Source organism: Gekko japonicus, unplaced genomic scaffold (genome assembly GCF_001447785.1).
Source record: "Gekko japonicus isolate JY-2015 unplaced genomic scaffold, Gekko_japonicus_V1.1 scaffold1651, whole genome shotgun sequence".
Classification (NCBI taxonomy): domain Eukaryota; kingdom Metazoa; phylum Chordata; class Lepidosauria; order Squamata; family Gekkonidae; genus Gekko; species Gekko japonicus.
The window spans coordinates 24,452-46,015 of record NW_015159760.1 but is presented as its reverse complement, the minus strand read 5'-3'; the positions used below and the strand labels follow the sequence as shown (position 1 = coordinate 46,015).

Below are 21,564 nucleotides of genomic sequence, written 5' to 3'. Positions count from 1 at the left end.
CTTCCACTTCAATGGCAGCAACAAAAGAAGGGATCTTTGGTGTTTGATCATAAAGATACTTCTGGGTGCAGAGCAGGCTTTTTTGTTATAGTGACTCTCTACAAGTAAGTCTTAGTGATAGAATTCATCCGCTGAGGCAGATACTTAGTTACTGTATTGTAACTAATGGAGTATAGGTTTCCCCCTGTCTGTTTGCAGATAAAATATCCCCTTCTCTTGTTTGATATAGTAACTGAGTCTCTTGCTTATGCCATCAGGCAGTTCCAAAGTCAAGGAAATCAAGATTGGCAATTGACTAATTAAATTGCCTTTTTATGCTGAGGATTGTTTTTAGGAAACAGTTCCTAAATCAATCGTGCTAATAGATCATTTTGGAATATCGGTCGGACTAATTACTGAGGAGTGTGCCTATCTTAGTGGTTACTGGGAAATCATTAGCTATGCTGCTGAAACTTGACTGTTTTGCAGATAACGAGTTCATCTATGGGCAGCCCCACACTACCATATGCCAGAAGTAGAGTAGTAAATTTTTTAGAAATTTTGAAGCCGTGGGAAAAAATGACAAGATATATTCATTTTAAAAGGCATATATCAAGCCTAAACTTCTTTTATTGTTTTAACAACATAAAATGTATCATTGATGGCTTACTTAGCATATAAAACTATACTATTTTGTGTATTTATGGAATTTAGAATTACAAATGTCTTCATTTTCTTTAAGAAAAATTGTTAGTATGTCCAGTACTTGAGAAAGGGTTGCATGAAAAAAAGCCCACAGAAAAAAACCCCATAGTCATAAATGCTCACAGGAAAAAAAGCCGACATGGAAAAAAGCCCACACGGAAAGAAGCCCACATGGAAAAATACCATGTAAAGCACCATAGATATTTATAATTGTGGATAAACATTCATCTCCATTTATGAGAATGAACAGGAATTATCTATATTTTATATTGTTAATTTAGGATTAAAAGATGTCATATTCACAGGCAACAATTTGTCTGTCTGGATTTTCCACACTGGAATCGTGAAGTATCAGTTGCCTATACTTCTCAGGAATGTCAAAATTTATGGTATTGGGGTTAGGTAGTCTTTTGTCATGGTTGCTGGGTGTACCATACTGTATTTGTTAAAATACAAGTAAAGGGAAATTGAGCTAGGAAATCAGCTTATTTTAATGTTATCTTATGTTTTTGTTCTCGTATGGTTTTAATTTTTAATAACAAAATAAATAAATAATATTAATTATTTGAAGAATTTTAAGCCATATAGTTGGTCAAAAGCCATGCATACTAGACAGTCTATACATAATTTTATTTAACATCTTTCTGTCTTAACTTTAGAAATTACTTCATACCAACATTACAAAGGTTGACAAATGGTAAATTAATAAATATAAAGTATTTAATTTTATTTAAAAATATTTCTATATAGATTTTAATTTCTGTTGTTATTGTTTCTCCTTCTTAATAAAGTTCATTTGTTACAAAATGGTTAGTTTTATTTCCTGTATTTTCCCTTCCAAGCCTTACACTCAGGAGCTTTAAAGCCCTCTTCATACAGGCCACTTTTGTATAGTAATGAAGTAATTGACTAATAACATAGCAAAATTATTATTTAATTATACTTGATAAAATCACAACAGAATTTGTTGCATGTGAGTATGACATGTTTTAATCCTAAATTAACAATATGAAATATAATACCTGTTCATTCTTATAAATGGAGATGAATGGTTATTCACAATTATACTTTACATGGTATTTTTCCATGTGGGCTTTTTTCTATGTGGGCTTATTTCCATGTGGACAGTTTTTCGTGTGGGCATTTTTCCATGTGGGCCTTTTTCCTGTGAGCATTTATGACCATGGGTTTTTTTCCCATGGGCTTTTTTCAAGTCACCTTGAGAAAGAGGCATTAAATTCTGCCATCTAAGAGGTAAGTAAAAATAAATATTGAAGGCAGAAAACAAATTCTGTAGTAAACAAAAGGAAGTGCATTATATGGTCAGAAACACTTATGCAATCACTATAGGTAAGGCTATCAGGATATTTCGATATTAAGTTTATAAGACTGAAAACACTGAACTCTTTGATAATGTGTCATTAAACACATTATATCAGAGGTCCCCGACTTTTCTGAGCCTATAGGCATCTTTGAAGTTCTCACAAAGGGTTGTGGTGCAGCTACAGAATAGCTGAAGGAGGAGGTGGTGCCAACCACAGAATGTCAAAGAGTGAGGTTATGCATAACTCTAATAGTACATCCTCACCATTTTAGACCAAAGCTCTATTTAAGAAGAACCCTTTTAAAATGAATGTACTGGTTTGTTTGTTTTTTAACAAAAATGCATACACACACCTTATCCTTCAGTCATGCAGTGAATATCTGTGTGCTGTGGTGGCAGCTGCTGCCAAAGCAATGTTGGTTTTTTTTGGAAAAACATAAGCAATAGTTTAGTTTATTATACAGTCTATGACCAGCACAGGTCCTGTGACTACAATTCTTCTAAAATAATACAATCATACAGAAAAAGAGAGATACAGTTCTTAAAATTTGTAATTCTTACAAAGGTACATCAGTCTAAAAATTTTCAAGTTGTACAGCCAGAACAAAGGGGTTAAGATTCTGTTAAAATTCATGCTAATTTGTAAGATTTCCAGCTGGATTTTGCAGGCATCTGCGAAGAACCTCATGCTGAATACTGTGACCCGTGGGTTAATACCCATAAGAAACATCCTAGTGAAATAAATAAGATAACATCAGAAGACATTCCATTGGACCTGGCTATACTGCTACTTAACTCAACGCACACCATTAATGACCAAGAAGTGAAGATTTCCGAGCTAGCCGCCACACTAATAGCCACAGCACGTCCCTCCATTGCTGCCTCCTGGAAAATCCTGATCCCCCATCCATTTCTCAGTGGCATCATAAGTGTTGGACAAAGTCATGGACAAAGTGGCAGATACTTATGATGCACACAAAAGGAAACATGGGTCCCACTCTAGATTCGTTCGCAAGTGGTTCCTGCTGTTAGCATATTTTGCAGAAAACAACATACTACCAACACATCCCAGCTATACAGAATGGCTACATATCTGAGGATATATTCTTAGGTCTGAGTAATCTTTTCTTCTCTCTTCTTATTTTCAATTTGGTGATGCCATAAATTAATGATATAAAATGATGATTCTGGTAAGGATTTCCGATTGTTCTAGTTGTACTCACTATCATTGTTTTAGTTGCATACACTATTGTAATTGTATCTGAACTCATGGCACTATGTTGTTTAATAGGTTTAACTGTCTATGGATTGGTATATATGTAAGCTGAAATTTTGTTTTTCCTAGTAATCTGTAAATCGGAGTGGCTGTGGTACCTTCTAAGTAGGGGGGAATGGTCTTTAAACAAATTTCTTGACAGAGCAGACAATAGAGTAGAATATGTTCTGAAGTTTCTTCTCCGGTGCCACAGAGGCAGACCCTCTCCAGTATAGGAATCTTTCTGTATCGTCTCTCCACCATCACAGAGGGGAGTACTCTCCATCTGACTAAAGAGAATGACCTCCTTTGGCCTGGGATCTCCAATAGTGAGAGATAAGCAACTGGGGCGACAACATATTTCGAATGCTAGGAAGCTAGAAAATTCGGTGTTCTGGATTTGGCATGCGATGTCTTAACAACCTTTGCTTAATGGTTGCTTCTGCATGATCAAATCCCATTTCTAGGATAGTTTGCAGAGAAAAACCCAAAACTCATCAGCTTTTGGGGCACTCCCTTTGACCAGGAAGACTGAAAGCTGTCCCAGAGAGTTAAAGGCCCTGAGGAATAAAATTTAGATTGAGCTATACATTAATGGAGGTGAAGGATATTCTGGCCTCTACTTTAACCAGGCCAGATTCTAAGCACAGACTTGCATTGGAGACTCAGCTGGGCAGTTGGAATAAAACTTAGAAATGTTTATTGTACTTGCTCAAGTTGCACATAACTAGAAGGGGATGGGCCAAGTGTTGTACCATACATATGTTGGTGCAGGGTTTTAGCCTGGTATAATTTGAGGGCTGCTGGAATATATTGCCCTCCTTTAATATGTGAGAATTTCACTATAACTTGGGCAGATTTACGGCCAGCTTCGGCCACGTGCTCATGGTGGGCTTTCCTTGCCCCAGAAGACTGTAACACCACCCCCAAGTACTTATAGCTTGTCACCTGTTCAATCTTGTGACCATTGATGTTCCATGTCCTAATCTTGGGCCTCTTGTTGAATGCCATAATTTTGGTTTTCTGATAATTGATCACTAACTGATTCTCTTCGCAAAAGTGAGCAAATGTTTTTAGTGCTCTTCTGAGACCCACTGGTGTTCTTGGTAATATAACTGTATCGTCAGTGTACAGTAATAGAGGTATTTTACAGTCAGCTAACGTGGGGGGATAGAAGTCTGGGTTACTTAAGCTACTTACCATATAGTTTATATAAAAAATAAACAGCAAAGGTGCCAGGACACATCCTTGTTTCATTCCTTTGATGTTGGAATGGAGTTGGCTGGCTGCTTGTATTATTCCCTGGCTACTTGTATTAAGCACTCCCATGTTATTGTGTCAGCTTTCCTTTTCAGTGCTATTAGCTGCTTGTAGGACTTCTTTAAGACTAGAAAATGTTGAAGGAGGATCAAAGTGTCGGGTACAGAGGTGGTTTTATAAACCTGTTAGGCAGAATTGAGTGCCAGTTTAGCTTTTCTGCAGTCTTTATCAAACCACTGTTTGGAGAGCCTTCTTGGGTTTTTTTGCTTGCAGCCCGGCGTCCTGTACCAGTAGAGGCTTCAATCTCTGAACAAGATGGTCATAGAAGATGAGGGGATCACCCATGATGTTATCCAAAATGGCTGTTCGGCAGGCTGAGACATTCTCGCTTGCTAGGGTCTCCTTGATCCTTTGTTCAAGATGGGCTGTCCACTTAGCATGGCATTCCACTTGTTCAGTTGGTATAATATATGTCTGAGGTTGAATTTCAGGATGAATTTGTTGAGTTGATAACACTAACTGCAGTAAAGAGGTTAAATGGTCACTCTCTAGGTCAGAAAATAAGTATAAAGACAACAGTCACGAGAGTCTGACCCACAAATCAAGCAGCCACCAAGTCTTGCAAAGAAAAAGCTTCCTATGTATTACAATCTAAAGCACTACAACATCATTAATAAATCATAAGAAAATCCTTGTGCATAGGTACATAATCAACGTCGTCTCCGGATTATATAACAACGTTTCAAAATTGGATCTTCCTCAGGAGATACTCTGTAGTGTACAAAAATACAATTCTTTAGAATATATACTATGTAAACAATAGAAAACAGTATAAAATCCTGGTGCAGTCTTACTTACAGAGTAGTACAAAAGCTCTCTGTTTCATAAAGTGCTTGACAACAAGTCATAAGGAATCTGTAATATAATAATGTTCCTCTAGTTATGAAAAAATATAAGGTATTTTAAGTTACAGAGTATTTTAAAAATTAAGCCAACCTAGTAGTAACTTACACTACATTCAGATAGGATGCTGATCTCAGTAAATGTTCAGGTTCAAATATGCTTCTAATGGATCCCGGGCGTCTCCCTCTAGTGATTCCTAACAGAGCATAATTAAAGGGACCTTGCAAATTGCTAACAGGTGATAAGAGGCAGTACACTTAAAGAAACATCACATAGTAGTTTACAAAAAACTAAGTAGTTTACAGAAAACATGAAAGGTCAATTTCTGCATTTAGTCTGTTTGGAGATATGCTGTTCAACCCGTGAATCCAAAACATTTCTCTCTGTAAGGTCCAAAACATTTCTCTCTCTAGGTCAGGAAGCAGCTGGAGGCTTCTAATGAAGGGTGTTAAAGTCTCACTAACTAAGATGTAGTTGATGGTGCTACACCTTGTTCCCACTATGAAGGTAAACTCTCCTGGATGATCCCTAGGTGTAGAGACATTTAAGATGTAAAGATTTAACCTTCTAGCTGTTCTAGCAAGACAGTAACCAGCATAGTTTGCCCTGCTATCTTTAGAGGAATGTGGGCATAAATTTGTGCGTCATTTTGTTCTTCTGTAGTGCTCAAGTGGTTAAGACGCTGAACTGCAGGCTGTGGAAGGTTGGTAGTTCAGCAGTTCGAGACCCGAGTGTGCCACAATACAGAGTGAGCTCCCGTCTCTAGTTCCAGCTCCTGCCAACCTAGCAGTTCGAAAGCAAGGAATAAAATAAAACAGCTTTTCACTGTACCAAAGTTGGAACTTGATAAGTTCAAAATGGGATGAGGAAAATTGCTCTCACCCTTAAAAATATATTGCTTAGTAGTCCAAGCCAGGTAACATCAGATGTTTTGCCTGTAGTAGAGTGAGTCTTGTCTTCACCTGAGCAGATAGAAAGCTGGTCCTTTCCAACAGAAGTGTTGAATGATGAAAGTACCAGGGGAGGGGATGAATTGAACTGTCCTCTTCCCAGTCCTTAGGTCAGAGGTTTCCAAACTGTTTGAGGCCATCGCCCTCTTGGTTCCAAAAACTCATGTCCAGTGCCCCCTACCCTATGCTATTAAAAAGCATTATTCAGAATAGCGATCTGTATGACCCACTAAGGAAGATGATAACTATAAAATTCAAAACAATAACAATGCACAATTATTCAAAATCCAGTTAAAACTTTTTAGTGTAATTACAAATTGAGGAACTTGATCCAGTGATACCCGCTTTTCAAAGTCTGATAATCACTTAGGAAGAATCTTATATACCACATTTAATAACCACTGTTCAGTAATTTTTTGTTTACCATAATTCTTTTATCAGAATTTTTATTACCTATACCCTAAATTTCCCCTCAATTACCCCAATTTTTCCTTCTACTCCCTAAATTTTTTCTTTAAAAAATCTGAATGTAGGCAATAGATTTTAAGACTGACAAGTAAAGAATAAATTGTCATTAAAGTGGAATTGGTGGTAGTGCCTTGTCAAGTTGTGCACTTGTGAGAAATCTTGATTTACCTGGCTGCATAATGTTTAAAGTAGTCCTGTGTCCAGTGTTTGAGACAGCAGAAGACAAATGGAATTAGGAGTTCAGAAAATAAGATCCTGCAAATCTTTTCTGTCATTTCCCTTTGTTTAAAAGAATCCTGAAAACATGAGAAATGCCACAATCGAGGACTTCTGGGTTATGGTGCACCACCGCAGCTGAGACTTAGGACGCTCCCAAGAGTCGCCGGTGCTCCTTTAGGGGTTCCCTGGGCCCTTGTGACCCCACTGGACCCTACCAGACCACTCGGTGGGAGGTCTGGCTGCAGGAGACTTGCTCAAGCACCCCGCGAGCAGCAGCAAGCAGGGGGAGGTCGCAACTGTCCCGAAGCAAGAGCAAGGAGATGAGCAAACATGGCCACAATGTTTGTTAAGCTGTGATCACCCATTTTAGAGAGAACAGAATTTCAACATTAAGAAAGACAAGAACTAAACCGTAAGTGTGGATTCAACTAAAAATTTGTGAGACCTTCATAATACGCCCCATTAAACTTTCTTAATTTCAAGGAGAAGGAGAAAAAAAAGCGGCTGGGAAGAGACTTGGATTAAGGTTTCAATAAGCAATCTCCTGGGGCAAAGCAGCCCATTGTTGTTTAAAAACATTAACAGTTGGAGTAACTTTACTATGACTTCTGCATTGCAATTTTTATTGGATTTGTACTACAATGGTGGATATATTTAGGAAAAATGAAAGATTTAATTGATAAGATTTTCTCCATCCAAGACATTTTTTTATCCTGCCATTGAGATATTAAATTGTTCACCTTTTCAGTAACTTCTTGATAGTTAATTTTAAAAATAGTGGACAAATCTAAAGGAATCTTTACCCCTAGATAAAGCCAGTAATTTGAAACCCAGTGATATTGAAAATTTGCTTGTATAAACTGTTTAACCGAGTGAGAAAGATTTATCGGGTATATGGTTGTTTTAGTCTGGTTGACGTGTAGCCCAGAAAGAAGTGCAAATTCACTTAAAATATTTTCGATTTTTGTCAGTGCTTTATGGGGCTGACTTACGTATAAAACAAAGTCGTCGGCAAAAAGGCTGATCTTATATGAATTTTGAGCTATTTCTATGCCGGTTATCGAAGTTGAATTTCTTATTTTATTGGCCAGGGGCTCTATTGCAATTGCAAATAATAAGGGTGAAAGCGGACACCCCTGTCTTGTGCCGCGGGATAATGTAAAATTCTCGGAAATTGAGTTATTAAGAGCAATGTGTGCCTTTGGTGCCTTGTATAATACCTGGATTACATTTAGGAATTTTGGGCCAAAGCCCATTTCTTTGATTACATTTGACAAATAGCGTGATTCTACCCTGTCAAACGCTTTTTCTATGTCCAGCGCTATAAAACAAATGTCAGATAAGTGTTTTTTTGCAAAATAAATTAGTCCTAACGTTTTCCTGATATTGTCTGTTAATTCTCTTTGAGGTATAAAGCCAGTTTGGTTCATATGTATATATTGCCCTATAAAAGTATTGAGTCTTGATGTTAATATAGATGTAAAAACTTTATAGTCACTGTTAAGCAGTGATATGGGGCGGTAAGATTGCGGGATTAGTTCGTCTTTACCTTTTTTGGGGAGTACTATTATTTTAGCTTCAGTCCATGATTCCGGTAAGTTCCCTGTCTGTAAAACGTGATTGCAAATTTCTAGTAAGGGGGATGCCAAAGTGGTTGCAAATTTCTTATAATATTCAATAGGAAGACCATCTCTTCCCGGTGCTTTATTTGATTTTGTGTTCTTAATTGCTGTTAGTAATTCTTTTTGGGTGATGGGGGCTTCCATTTGTTTACTGTGGGAGGCTGATATTTGCTTTACTATATCTTTGGAGGTAAGGAATTCTGTAATCTGGTTTTGAGGAGGGTTCTCTGTGTTATACAATTGTTGATAATAAGATTTAAAAACATTAAGTATGTCTTTTGTTGAGGTAAATATATTCCCTTTAGCGTCTTTTATCGAATTTATATTTCTAATTGAATGTTGTTGCTTAAGCTTCCATGCTAAAAGTTTTAATGTGCGAGGATGTCTAAACCAATACTTGTGTTTTAAGTATAATAATTGTTTTTGTACTTGAGATGTCTCTAGAGCTTCTAGCTTCTTTCTTTCCAAGAGAAGAAGTTTGTAAGTGCTCTTTGAGCCAGTTTTTTTGTGATGTTCTTCAAACCGTTTAATATTTGATATTAATTGTTGTCTAATCTCATTCCTTTGTTTGTTATAGGCTGCTGTAGCTGCTATGAATTTTCCTCTGATGTATGCCTTTTTCGCGTCCCAGACCACCGTCAATGGGACTTCGTCTGAATTGTTTAAATCAAAATATTCTTTTAGAGATTGTTCAATATTCTCACAGACTGTTTGACTGAATAAAATATTTTTGTTTAAGGACCAGTACCTTGTCTGTGGTTCATTTGGTTGTAATGTAAGTGAGCAAGCTGTCCAAGCATGGTCAGAAATTGTTCTTAGGCCAATTTCAGTGTTGTGGATTTGATTAACTAATGAACTGGAGGTCAAAATGGCGTCAATTCTGGTAAAGATCTGGTGTCTGTGGGAGAAAAAAGTATAGTCTTTCTCTCCAGGGTGCTGGATCCGCCATACGTCGCACAGACCAGAGCGTTCCATAAGTGTTTTGAATTTTGATTTTGTCTTAAATTTAGACTTATTTTTCTTTACAAATGTGGGGTTATAGGATCTGTCCCAAAACGTGTCAGAAATAGTATTGAAGTCACCACCCAATAGAGTGTGACCGGCTTGGAAATTGTCCAAAAGTGTAAATGTGTCCTGTAAAAAGGCGTCTTGCCCGGTATTCGGGGCATAAATTGAGCCGAGCGTCATCAAGTTGTTATTTAGAAGACCTTTTAAAAATAAATATCTTCCTCTAGTGTCAGATAAAATGTCTTGGCTTACAAATTGTATATTTTTAGAAAAAAGTATAGCCACCCCTCTCGAGGAGGAGGACCCATGGGCCTGAAATTGGGATGAAAACCATTTGTTTTTAAAAACTAAATGGGGAGATTTTCTGAGATGTGTCTCTTGTAAAAATAGTATATCCGGACGCATTTTTGCTAAAATATTTGACGTTTTCCTGACTTTAATTCTATTATTTAGACCTCTGCAATTCAGAGATATTATTTTTAAAGAATTATCCATATTGTTTTAGTAAAAGGTATATATAGATCTCAAATTGTATAACTTCAAAATACTGAGAGTGCGTCAGGAAACTCCTGGGTTGTGTGGAATCTGAACCATAAAATAAATACATCAAACTGGGCCATGGCAACCCTAGTGGTTGCATGGCTTTACCAACTATGTATTCCTTCTTAAAAACCAAAGAAGGAGTACCTTCCTCCTAGGAGGGAATCTATATTCAGCTTACCCTAGTTGTACTAGGGTTAAAGCTTGCAAATGAGGTGTCAAAGCTTTTATATTGGGAATAGTTTAAGAGAAAAAAATATAAAAAATAAAAGTGTGGTACTAAGTGGGGGGGGACAATAAAAAACCCTCAACCCTCACCTCACCCCACCCTCTTATATATGATTAATTCAATTGTATTGTAACAAACAGCTTGACAAAAATATTAAATTGGTCACAAAGTATGTTTGAGTGCAATATTGTCATGGGAATTAGAATGTCAATATATATGTTTAAAAAAAAATCAAACTTTTAAAGTAGTGATTAACAAGGTTATCAGTAAGTCATTCATGTTCCTTGGAAACATAAGAAAAAAAATAGATTTTGAGCTTAACCAAGGATCACAATATGTAACATTTAATTTTTTTAAGAACTGAAATCAGTTGTGCTTACCAACATTTCCAAGATGGTGACCAAAATATATTTCAAAAAAAAACCCTGAAACTTAAAGCGGTTGCTAGCACCATTAATACCAAATAGGGGCTTAAATAAAGTCAGGTAAGAAGCAACTCTTGCACTAAGGGAGCTGAGACAGTCATTCCGTCTCACGCTTTAAAAGACAAAGGAAAGAATAAAAAAGAGATTGTCACTTGTGCTGGTAAATCGGACGTTGAGCCGCAGGCTGTTGCCGCCAAGAGGACTCCGATTTCAGCGATAGACCCGTTTCCAGCGCTGAGATGAAGGAACGTCTGTGGACTTTTTCAAGGGGTGGTCATCAGCTGCCGGAGTTGGATGAGGGTCGAAGGAGATGTTCAGCGTTGATAGTAATTTGTGGCCGCTATCGATGTCGTCTGCAGAATAACGTTGGCCCTGATGAAGAACTTGCAGTTCTGACGGGGAAATCCAACGGTAACGAATGTTGTTTGCAGATAATTTTGTCGTGATGGGTTTAAGACTTTTTCTATGAAGAAGGGTTTCTTGCGACAAATCAAGTAGAACTGTTATTTTGTTATTTTGAAATGTTAAGCCCCCGTCTTCCCGGGATCTTTTTAAAAGGGCGGCTCTTGTCCGGCTGTCTGGGAAAGACGCGAGGATGTCTCTCGGGAAATTCCCCGGTTTCTTTGTTAAGGGGCCCAAACGGTAGGCCTTATCTATGAGGGGTGCTATTCCATCCTCAAGTTTTAGCTCCTGAGCAAGCCATGAAGCAATAAAAATTTTTAATTCTGTCTCACCTTCAGCTTCTTCCGGGAGATTTCGAAACTTTAAATTTTGTTCTCGTTGTTTATTTTCCATTAGCATAATTTTAGTCTTGGCCCACATTTCTGCTTTTTGCAAATTGCGTATGTCTTCTTGGGATTCTATTGCTGTCTCTAGAGCGGCTTCTGCCGCCTGGGAGGCTTCCGCTAAGGTCCGCGTAATTTGTTTCAGCTCCTCAGAGAAGGGTTTCAGGGCATGTTGAATCTGTTCAGCAATAGTCGATTCTAGATGATTGATGGTAGCATGAAATTCGCGTCTAGACAGCGCTGCTTCGTCGTCGTCATCCGAGGAGTGGTCCGCCATTTTATCTTGCCGATCCTTGCTCCGTTGGCTGAAAGCTTTTTCTTTTTCTTTGACCAGATATTGAGTTAGCTGGTGGGAGTTCATTGAGTTTTTAGTCGTCCGAGTCGTTCCGGTCTTTCCCATGTTGAAATTAGAGAATTTTTTAGCGATTGTGATAGCTGTTTTGTTGAAAAGGGCGAGGTCGGTGGAGGAGAGAGCCTTCTATGCTGCCGCCATGTATGAGCGCCAGGCTCCGCCCCCTACAATGGTGGATATATGAGATGATCTGTGAGTAGACTTGTGTGAGTTAGCTGACTACATACAAAAAGGGGGGGGATGGAAATTTTGGCTTGGACGGTAGCTTTACAGTGTAAGAGAATGGAAGTACAAACTGGAACGGGAGATGCTGAGAGCTCAGAGAACGTAGAGATTGAGCAATTTTCCTGGGAACAAGTTAAAAAGACTGGTACACGAAATTCAATGGGCAGTCAAAGAAGCTTTTGAAGGTTTTTTTTGAAAAAAAAAAAGCAGACTACACTTCAAGGAACTGAAAACAAGATAGAAAAATCGCAGACACAGTACAGCCCAGCTAATGAGCAGAACCCTAACCAAAGTAATGCAGTACACGGAATACTGCCCACACCTAAAAAGGAAGCCTGGTCAAGACAAATTGCTAGACCCGGGGAAATGATAATGAATTTTCCACTTCAAGTTATGGCAAAAGAGAATTACCAAGAACTCCCATTTGGTGAGCTGGTCCCGCTGGTGAAGGAGAAAATAAAGAGCTACACGGGACAAGTCAACAGACTTATTAAAAACTTGATAAAATCCCCACTGGAATATAAATGGGAAGATCTGGAAGTGGAGGTTCGTATAATCAAAGAGAAAGGCATATAATTATGATTGTTTAAAAAAAGAGACTACAGAAAAATAGGGAAAAATAGGTATTATGACTGAAATGATTTGGAGATTCTGTATACCCTTTTATTTGTAATTGATTAGAATGAGGCATAATGAAATGTGAATCTTGTAGTGTTAGTAGGAATCTTTGTATTAACATAGTAACTTTTTATTGTTATTATTTTCATCCCTTTTGTTGTTAATACATGATTACTAAAAATAGAGCTGGCAAAATTAAGAATCTGTATGTTAGTGTTATTAAGAGAATATATTCAATAGGGGATGGCTCTAGCTTAATAAGAAAGTTTATATTAAATATGATTTGTGTTGAAGTTTTTAATCTAAAATAAGAAAGGAAAAAAACTGATCTCCTTTTCCTCTGGGTGTTTAAAATTATAAGGGACAAGTGGAGACCCGCAACAAAATGTTGCTTACTGTGTTCTAGTTGGGTCTCCACTTGTTCTCTTCCCCCCCCGGCTCCGAGCCCCACAGCCCAGAGAGGGAGCCCGCCCCACTCCTCAAGAGCGCCATCCAACCGGCCCTCCTCGCGGGGGGGGGAGGCAGAGGAAGCAGGAGGAGGATGTAAGTACCCCCCATCCCGCTGGTTCCCCATGTCCTCCACCCCCTTGCCTTCCCCCCTTGCCTTCCCCCCCACTCCTCGCCGTTCCCCCCCTCTGGCCCTGAAGTGACGGGCGAGCGGCGTGCCGCTTGGCTGTCGCTGCTGGTTCCCCCCCCAGCCCGAAGTTCTCTCTTCCCACCCCCCACCCCCGGCTCCGAACTGAGGGCCGATTGGCCGTCACCGCTCTGGCCCCCCCTCCCGGCTCGCCACTCGCCGCTTCCCTTCCAAGCGGCGGCGGCGGCAGCCTCGGTTGCAGAGCATTCCGTGCGCATGCGCACGGAACACTCTGGCACTTTTGGGGGGATTTAAACATCCCCCTGAAATTTTTGTCACCATTTAGGATTTTTGTGCACACGTGGGGACTTCCCCACCTGTGCACAAACCTCTCCCTCCCCCCCAAGTGCCCCCGATGTCCGGATTTAAGGATCCGCACAGAGGGGGCCAGTTCACTATTAGATATATTGATATGTTAGTGTATGAGGGTAACAATACACATAGTTTATGGGACTGTAAAATAAGAATATCAAAATAGAAATATGACATTAATAGATTAGGAATTTTATTATGATATATTTAGTATATGTTAAATGAGACTGGGAAAAATAATATTGATTGGATTAGTACAATGGTAAATTTAAGTTGTTGGGAAGGCAAGAATAGGACTTGCTCGATATGAAGTTAAATTGGAGTTTGTTTCTTATCTATATAAGAGTATTTGTATTTATATTTCTCTTTTTTAAAAAGCTACATAGGTAGGAAGGATAGCCAGAAGAAAGTAATTGTTAAATCTGACCTGTTGATTAGAGAAGTATCTTCAACAAAAAATGCAGTTTGATGTTAGACTAATTGTAAGGGAAATTTTTAGTCTACATGAGTTGATGAGATGTTTTCCTTTCTGGATACAGTAAAACAATACTATGAGCTGTTATGTTTGAGGGATATGTGCAAGTATGAAGAATATGTACCTCTCTTGTTCTTATTTCTTCTTTCTTTGGAAATTAATAAAGATGTAACTTAAAAAAAAGAATCCTGAAAACACAAGGAGAGTGAAACAACTTACATCCTTTATTCCAAGAAATCTTTAATTAGGATAGGTCCATTTTTAATTCAATTTCATTGTGATTGTAGAGGAATTGTGGCTTCTATCCCACCTAAAGTTTCCACAGCCTCATGGGGGGGGGGTGTTGTGATTTTTACCAATTACCCCCTCCTGTGGCAGCCGACAATATCCCCAAATTTCCACTTCTGGAGGATTGAGACAGCTAGAAATAGCTTGTTCAGTAAATTTGAGGTCATACACAGGAGAGAAAGCTGCAAAAATCCCCTGCCTTGCAGCTATGGAAATTCTAGGCCAGATCCAAGCTAATACCTATTTGTAAAATAGGTTTTCACTGTCTAATATAATAAATGTTAATACTAACATTCTAGTGCAGCAACAGGCTCTGATTGTTTTTAAAAACTGGCATTTTTGGTATGAAGAGCTGTATGACATAGTTCTGGAGAGAGGCGTTACTCAGAGTTTTTACCAATGTAAAGACTTATTGACTGTCTCTTCTGTGATACACTTCAGTGCCTTTAGAGCAATATTCAGTTATCATCTGCCTTAAGTGCCGTTGAGCAAGAGGAAATTACTTCTACACTTCAAATGCTGGGTTTCTGTGGGAAATAAAAATGAATTGGGATTGGAATTCTTCAAGAAATGGTTTTGATTTGTTTTATTAGGGCAGTTTATTTCTAGGGGTGTACAATTTCTAGGGGTGTGCTAGATAAACATATGGAGCAGAGGTCCATCAATGGCTATTAGCCACAAGGTATAGATAGGAACTCTGGGGCAAGTGATGTCTGTATTCTTGGTGCTTGGGGGGGGGCAACAGTGGGAGAGCTTCTAGTGTCCTGGCCCCACTGATGGACCTCCTGATGGCACCTGGTATTTTTGGCCACTGGATGGACCATTGGCCTGATCCAACAAATTCACTTGGTACATTGTCTATTTAACAGTTTCTGTTAACTGACACTTCTTGCCCTGAATTATTGAATCAAAATATCTGTGCTGTCACAATCTTGAGTATGCTGTTCAGGTTTGTATCTGTAAGCTGCAAACCTACTTTTGATTTATGGGAATCTTATGCTCAGTATTCTGAGCCTAGGGCCCAGGGGAAACCTGAAATGTTGGGCATTGTGAGTGTTTGTACATAAGTGCTTCATATACTCGTCAAGAACTTGAGGAGGCATCCTGCCACAGACCAAAGGCTGTTTGTTTGTCTACAAAACTATAGTGTTCCCCAGAGAAATAACTACAACTTCCTACAAAGGAAATGTGCTGGGTGAACTACGTCTGGACACACACTCTCAGTCTAATCCACCTCACTCACTTGTTGTTATTCCTCCTCTAGAATAGTTCACATTGCTTTCTTACTGAGACTGTATCATGAAGGCATAATTACAGTGAAAAGGGGGAGGGAACCCATTTGTACCGAGGAGAGCCCTGGCATAAGGAGCCCAACAATACACACACACACACACTGTAGCAAGGCACACAAAAGATCATATGTTGAACAAAACTTTGTTGGTCTTAAAGTTGTCTGGTATTTCTCCCGTGTGATTGAGGCAGCCCAGCAAAGCAAGCTCTCCCTTGTTCCCTCCCTCCCTTCAGGGAGAAGCCTCAGCCAGTGGAAAGAAAAAAAGGGTTCCCTTTGTTTCCTGTATACGATTGAGGCAGCCTCGCCAGGAAGTGAGCTATGGCTGGTTCCTTCCTTCCCCCGGGGGGGGGGGAGGAACCTTAGCCCGTGCTTTACCAGAGTCTCTTAATCACACAGGAAAGGCTTGCCTTTCAATCTGTCCTGTGCGCTTGAGAGAGTCTGGTAAAGCAAGCTGCAGTGCAGCAGCAGCAGCAGCAGAACTGGAAAAGTGCCAGAAATAGCCAGTTCCACTGCAGGTCTGTTAGAAGCCCTCCAAGGGCATGATGTAAACCAGCCTTCCGAGGATCAGAAAGTGCCTTTTGCATGTGGAAGTGCGTTTTTTGATTCAATGCATTATTCTTGTGCTTGAATTGGAATATTCTCTTGATCACCTTGATTGTACTTAGTAGAAACAAATTCAATTGGTACATTGTTGGAATATTCACAACTTAGTGAATAGTATTTTTTCCTTGTAAAATAATTGGTTGGAATGCATGCTATTATCAAGTGTTCCAGATATGAAAATGTGACATGTGAAATAACACCTAAAGGTGTAACTTTTTGTATTCTCATTGTCAGACTTTTTATAATATGTCAAAACTCTGTTACTTTTATAGATTACCTTTCTCAAGGAATAGACCTCTCTGGAATAGAAGTGATTGAAAATGACCTGCTCTTTATCGCAAGAGCTCGACTTGAGGTGGAAAATCAGGCTAAACGGTTGCTCGAGCAAGGAATTGAGACTCAGGTACCATCTGTTTTGAATTTTCTCAGAAGCAGATACATAAATGTTTTACCCATTATAGTGAAGTGGGTGGACTGGATGGTTTGCAAATATATTGGTGAATGTGGTCCTTTTCTTGCAGCTATGCAACCAATTCAGTTTATTCATGATAGTGTTGTTTTGCTGGATTACAACATGAAAACCTAACATGTCGATCCTGATGTTTGGGCTCTTGAAAAGAGTGTGCAGGCATGAACACAGAGTCACCCATCCCCTCCTCCCATGACACCATTTGTTCAGGAAGGACCCCTGCAGAAATATTCCCAGTAAGTTAAAGGGCCAGTTCATCTCTAGGTGCAGGAGGGACAAGGATACTGATAGCTGAGTTCAAATACTACCTTGCGCTCCCCATCTACCAGTTCATCAGTATTCTGAACAGCTTCTCTGAGCCCTCACACAATGCCTAGAGTGGAAGAATGCTTCCGATAGGGGGCAGTTTAGTACAGTGGAGCTGACTACATCAGAGGGTTGTTGTTGTTAGGAAGACAGACGTGGCTAGGTCAGAGTCAACAGGTAAAAAGTGAGGGAGGAGCAGCACCTGGGGCAGTTTGGAAATAATACATAAAGGTCTGGATTTGTGTCTGGGAGTTGTATTCTCTCTGAAGTGCTGTGCACAGCTCTGGAATCAAAGCCTACCCCCAGAAGTCCAAGATGTCTGGCAAGCAGTGTTCCCTCTAAGCTGAGTTAGTGTGAGCTAGCTCACAGTTTTTTAGGCTCCGGCTCACACATTTTTGCCTTAGCTCAGGGAGGATGGCTCCAGAGCAAACCAATTTATGCAGCAGCCAGATTGCTCACTCACAACTTTAATGCCAGTAGCTCACAAAGTAGAATTTTTGCTCACAAGACTCCACAGCTTAGAGGGAACATTGCTGGCAAGCATTGCTGAAGGAGCTGGTAGAGCCCCTCAAGGTTTTATAGATACAACCTGGTTCTGTTGGCTAGCTAGCAGCAGCTTCAGGACAATAACCCCCTGAGCAGCCGCTTAACCCCTGGCACTAACGGGCTATTCTTCTCGTGTCTCCTTCTTACAACCCCCCCCCCACCTTTGCAGGCAATCCGAGAGGAGAGCAAAGACAGGAACTTTGTCTTGCACCTCCCAAAGCAGCTCAGGCATTGCAATCGCACTGGCAGCAAGCCAAGTGTGGGCTAAGACATGCTTCCCCTCCCCCGGCGGGAAGAAGGGAGGCACGGCTGTTTGAGGAGGGTGCTGGGTGCTTGTATGCCCCTGTGCATATGCCCCTGTGCATATGGACCTCTAGCTTTGCTGGTTTGTGGGCCGGTTCCAATATGAAATGATATTTTAAAAAAATACCACTAGCAATACCATCAGTATTTAAAATATGACTAACGTTGAATGCTTGCTGCAATAGAGAATATGTTGGTTTGCTTGACACCTAATTTAGATGACTATATTGTTCAAAATATTTCCTTGTTTACACACAGTTTATCTGCAGTCATTCAGTGAAGATCCTTGTGCTGTGGCAGCAGGTGCTGTCAAAGCAATGTTTTAAAATCTGCCCAGCCAGTCAGAAGCCCTGCTGTGGAAAAACCCCATCTGGCCCCGCTCACTTTCTAAAAACACTTGACGGGCGCCTGGAAAGGTGACAGTCTGTGTGTACTTGATGAACATCTGGCACCCACTGCAGAAACGTCTTCTGGAGTGAGCACAGAATTTTGCATCTATGGAATCTCTGTTTACATTTGCATTGGGGGGAAAAGGAGCAAGTTATCACGATTTAGTTAGATCTGTCAGAAAACGTCCGGTAACAGAAGAAGGGGGTTAATTTCACCAAATCTCCTCTCCTGCTGCAGGCTACCCACTTGTGCTGTCCCTCAGGAGGAACAGTTTGGGGGTCATTTTGTGCTGCAGCTGGTGGGAGGAATCCTATTCCGCTTGATAGGAATGTAATTTGTTCTTACCAAATAAAGAACTTCTGGAGACAGACCTTTTCAATGAAGCAGAATAATCTTTTATTGGATACACGTCTTGCAAGAGTGGGTGCACAGCTCAAAAGAACTGAACACACCTTTGATTCAGTTAATCAGCCTAGATATACTACCACTGAAGAGGTATGGAAAATAAGAAACGCCCTATTTTGGCCACCATTGGCTGGTAACCAAAATGTACATTCTCCAATCACGACCGCTTAACTACACCCCGTGGCGTAATGCCCATATTTGTTCTTCTGCTTTTTCTTGAAGACCACTCCCTCCCTCAAGACCCCCTAGCCCACCTACTCAATGTTTATTTATTCCTGCCTATACTTCAAATAAGGTAATCTCCTTCACTGTTTCTCCTGACATTTCTTCATGGAACATCACAAGCCCATTCCTCAGCGATTGTGGTTACTTCTTGTAGACACTTTTTCCTGTCAGTAGGGTCCCCAAGACCACAGAACTTTCTATTCCTATCCTTGTCTTCTTTCGAAATGCTTCTTTGTCCAAGGCAACTTCTCCTTTCTGCTAGGTTAGCTAAAACTAAAGCAAAATACAATATTACTTAGGTGAGATTACACACAATGAATTCCTTTACGCTAACTATCTACCTTTAAGATTTACTGGCACAATAGGCAAAAGTATTGTCAATAGTTCCACCGAATAACCAGATACTTTCCAGGTTGTTATTGATTTCTGGTGTAGTGGCCCTACTCTTTTTGTAACTTCTGCTTTTCCTCAGCCAGTTTCAATCTTGTAGGTGGTCTACCTTTGGATTTGTTTGATTTCAGTTCCCTTATCCAGCAGGTTGTTTTTCTTAGCATTTTAATCCCAATAAGCAATCTTTATTCAGCATCCAGTGATAGATTTTTATTTCAATAAAGCAAGATGTTTCTTTAAGCTTTTCTTGTCAAAAATCCCTTTTGCCCATTTCTCACATGCTGATGCAAGGTCCAACCCATTGGATAGAAATGAGTTGTTCAAAAAGCCAACATTGCTTAGGCCGTTTTCTCCTTTTGCCCCGTCTGTATCTACTATGCTGAGCTGGCACAGACTTCCTATTTTACCTAGAGCCACTTCACTCCATTCAGAGTAAATGATATTAAATAAGTAGATGCACGCAGATCTGCTTAAGAAGAAAGACTGTTGCTTTTCTCGGCACAGAATTAGTATTCACTGGGAGTTGCCGGCGGTGCGGCGCTGCGCACGGGCGTGTCTCCTGGGAGCTCCCGGGGACGCCGACTCTCATGCGCTCTTTCGGAGCCCCTCGGACTTCGGGGGTGCTCCGCTTGGTTCTCCTGGAGGGAGACCAAGTGTAGGAGGCTTCTCCGCCCCCCTTTTTTCCCTGGCAAGGACGGGGGGGTGACCGGCTCGCCTCGATGCGGGAGTGCTGAGCAGACCGGGAACATGGTCGCCATGTTTCCTGACTAGCAGCTGCCAGCCGTGCTTTTAACTACTTTCTTTTTAATTTATTGAAGGATATCTTCCATGTCTACCTGAAAGATACTTGCACTTTACAGTAGGGCTGAACCAAAATGCCACGTTAACACCCCCTTGGTGCTCTCCCTAAGGATAAATTGAAGCGGCTGAGAAAATACTTTGGGAACTGAGTTTGAAGACGACGGTTGGGGTAAGAAACAGCATCTGCTGAAAATTACTTTACTCTGCTAAGAACTTAAACAGAATCTAAGAGGGCTACAGGAACCCGTATTGTTTATGCGTGATGCTTGCGGGGAAGAAAGTAGTTTAAAGACTATGAACAAAATGGAGGTTGCTGCCGTTTGCAAGCAAGTACAAGAGACAGTAATTTGTGAACTTAGGTCTGAACAGTTCCAAAAAACCCTGCAAGATGAACTGAAAAAAGCACTTAATACAGTATGGGACAATCTCTTGAGGAATGCACAGTATCCAGCTGATATAGACAATAATAGCACAGACCAAACAAATGAGTTATAAGAAAGAAACGAATCACAGCTAATTAAACAGGAGATTGAGCTGCAGCAAATCCAGTATCTACTGACAGAGGAAAAGTTGTATGAATGGGACTCTTTGGCCACCCTGGGACAGGGGGAAACTGAGAAAAAAGAAGGGGTAAAAAAATTTTGTCTTGGAAACCCCCAGCATGGGAGAAAAAAGGCGAAAAAAGGGAAAACAAAACCAAAAAAGGCTCAAAGGAAGCTACAGACATTGGCACCAAACAAATGGACCGGGACATAAGGCTACAATGGAAAGACAGAGTATAAAGATCAGCGACATAAGACTGAAAACAGAGAAAATCAAAGTAGAAAAGAACTTAAGTACAACAGCATTGTAGTGTGTAATAGTGATTGGAAACTAAACTTAACAGTGACAATGTGCAACAACGTTTGGAGGCTTATGATGTAAATATATAAAAACATTAAGACTAGAAAATCTTTTGTAGATATGCTTTTCTGTCCTGGAGATTAATGTTGTAAGTTGGTGCAGTATGAGATTTCTGAAGCTGAGAAGTGCGGTTACCTTTTGATAGGAGGCAAATTACCTTTAGTAATTGGTGGTGGGGGCTGTTCTAGCTGTATAGGGATATATAAGAAAGAAACAGATAAGTATGATATTGCAATGAAGATTATCTTTGAATTATTGAATGGTTGTAGGTAAACTATGAAGAAAAGTATGAAAAGAATTAAACTATAATAGGAAGGGAAGATTCTACGGGGTTGGTTTAAACAGAAACATATTTT

At 39.9% G+C, this 21,564-nt stretch overlaps 1 protein-coding gene across 1 annotated transcript in view; it reads left to right on the top strand.

Moving 5' to 3' along the window:
• Positions 1-20,800, top strand: part of LOC107105934 (conserved oligomeric Golgi complex subunit 5-like) — a 130,422-nt gene extending 109,622 nt beyond the window's left edge. Inside the window, exons 7-8 of the mRNA XM_015405989.1 lie at positions 16,743-16,873; positions 20,528-20,800. Of these exons, the coding sequence (XP_015261475.1) occupies positions 16,743-16,873; positions 20,528-20,800 (404 nt within the window). The remainder of the gene's footprint in view (positions 1-16,742; positions 16,874-20,527) is intronic.
• The last annotated feature ends 764 nt before the right edge of the window (positions 20,801-21,564 follow it).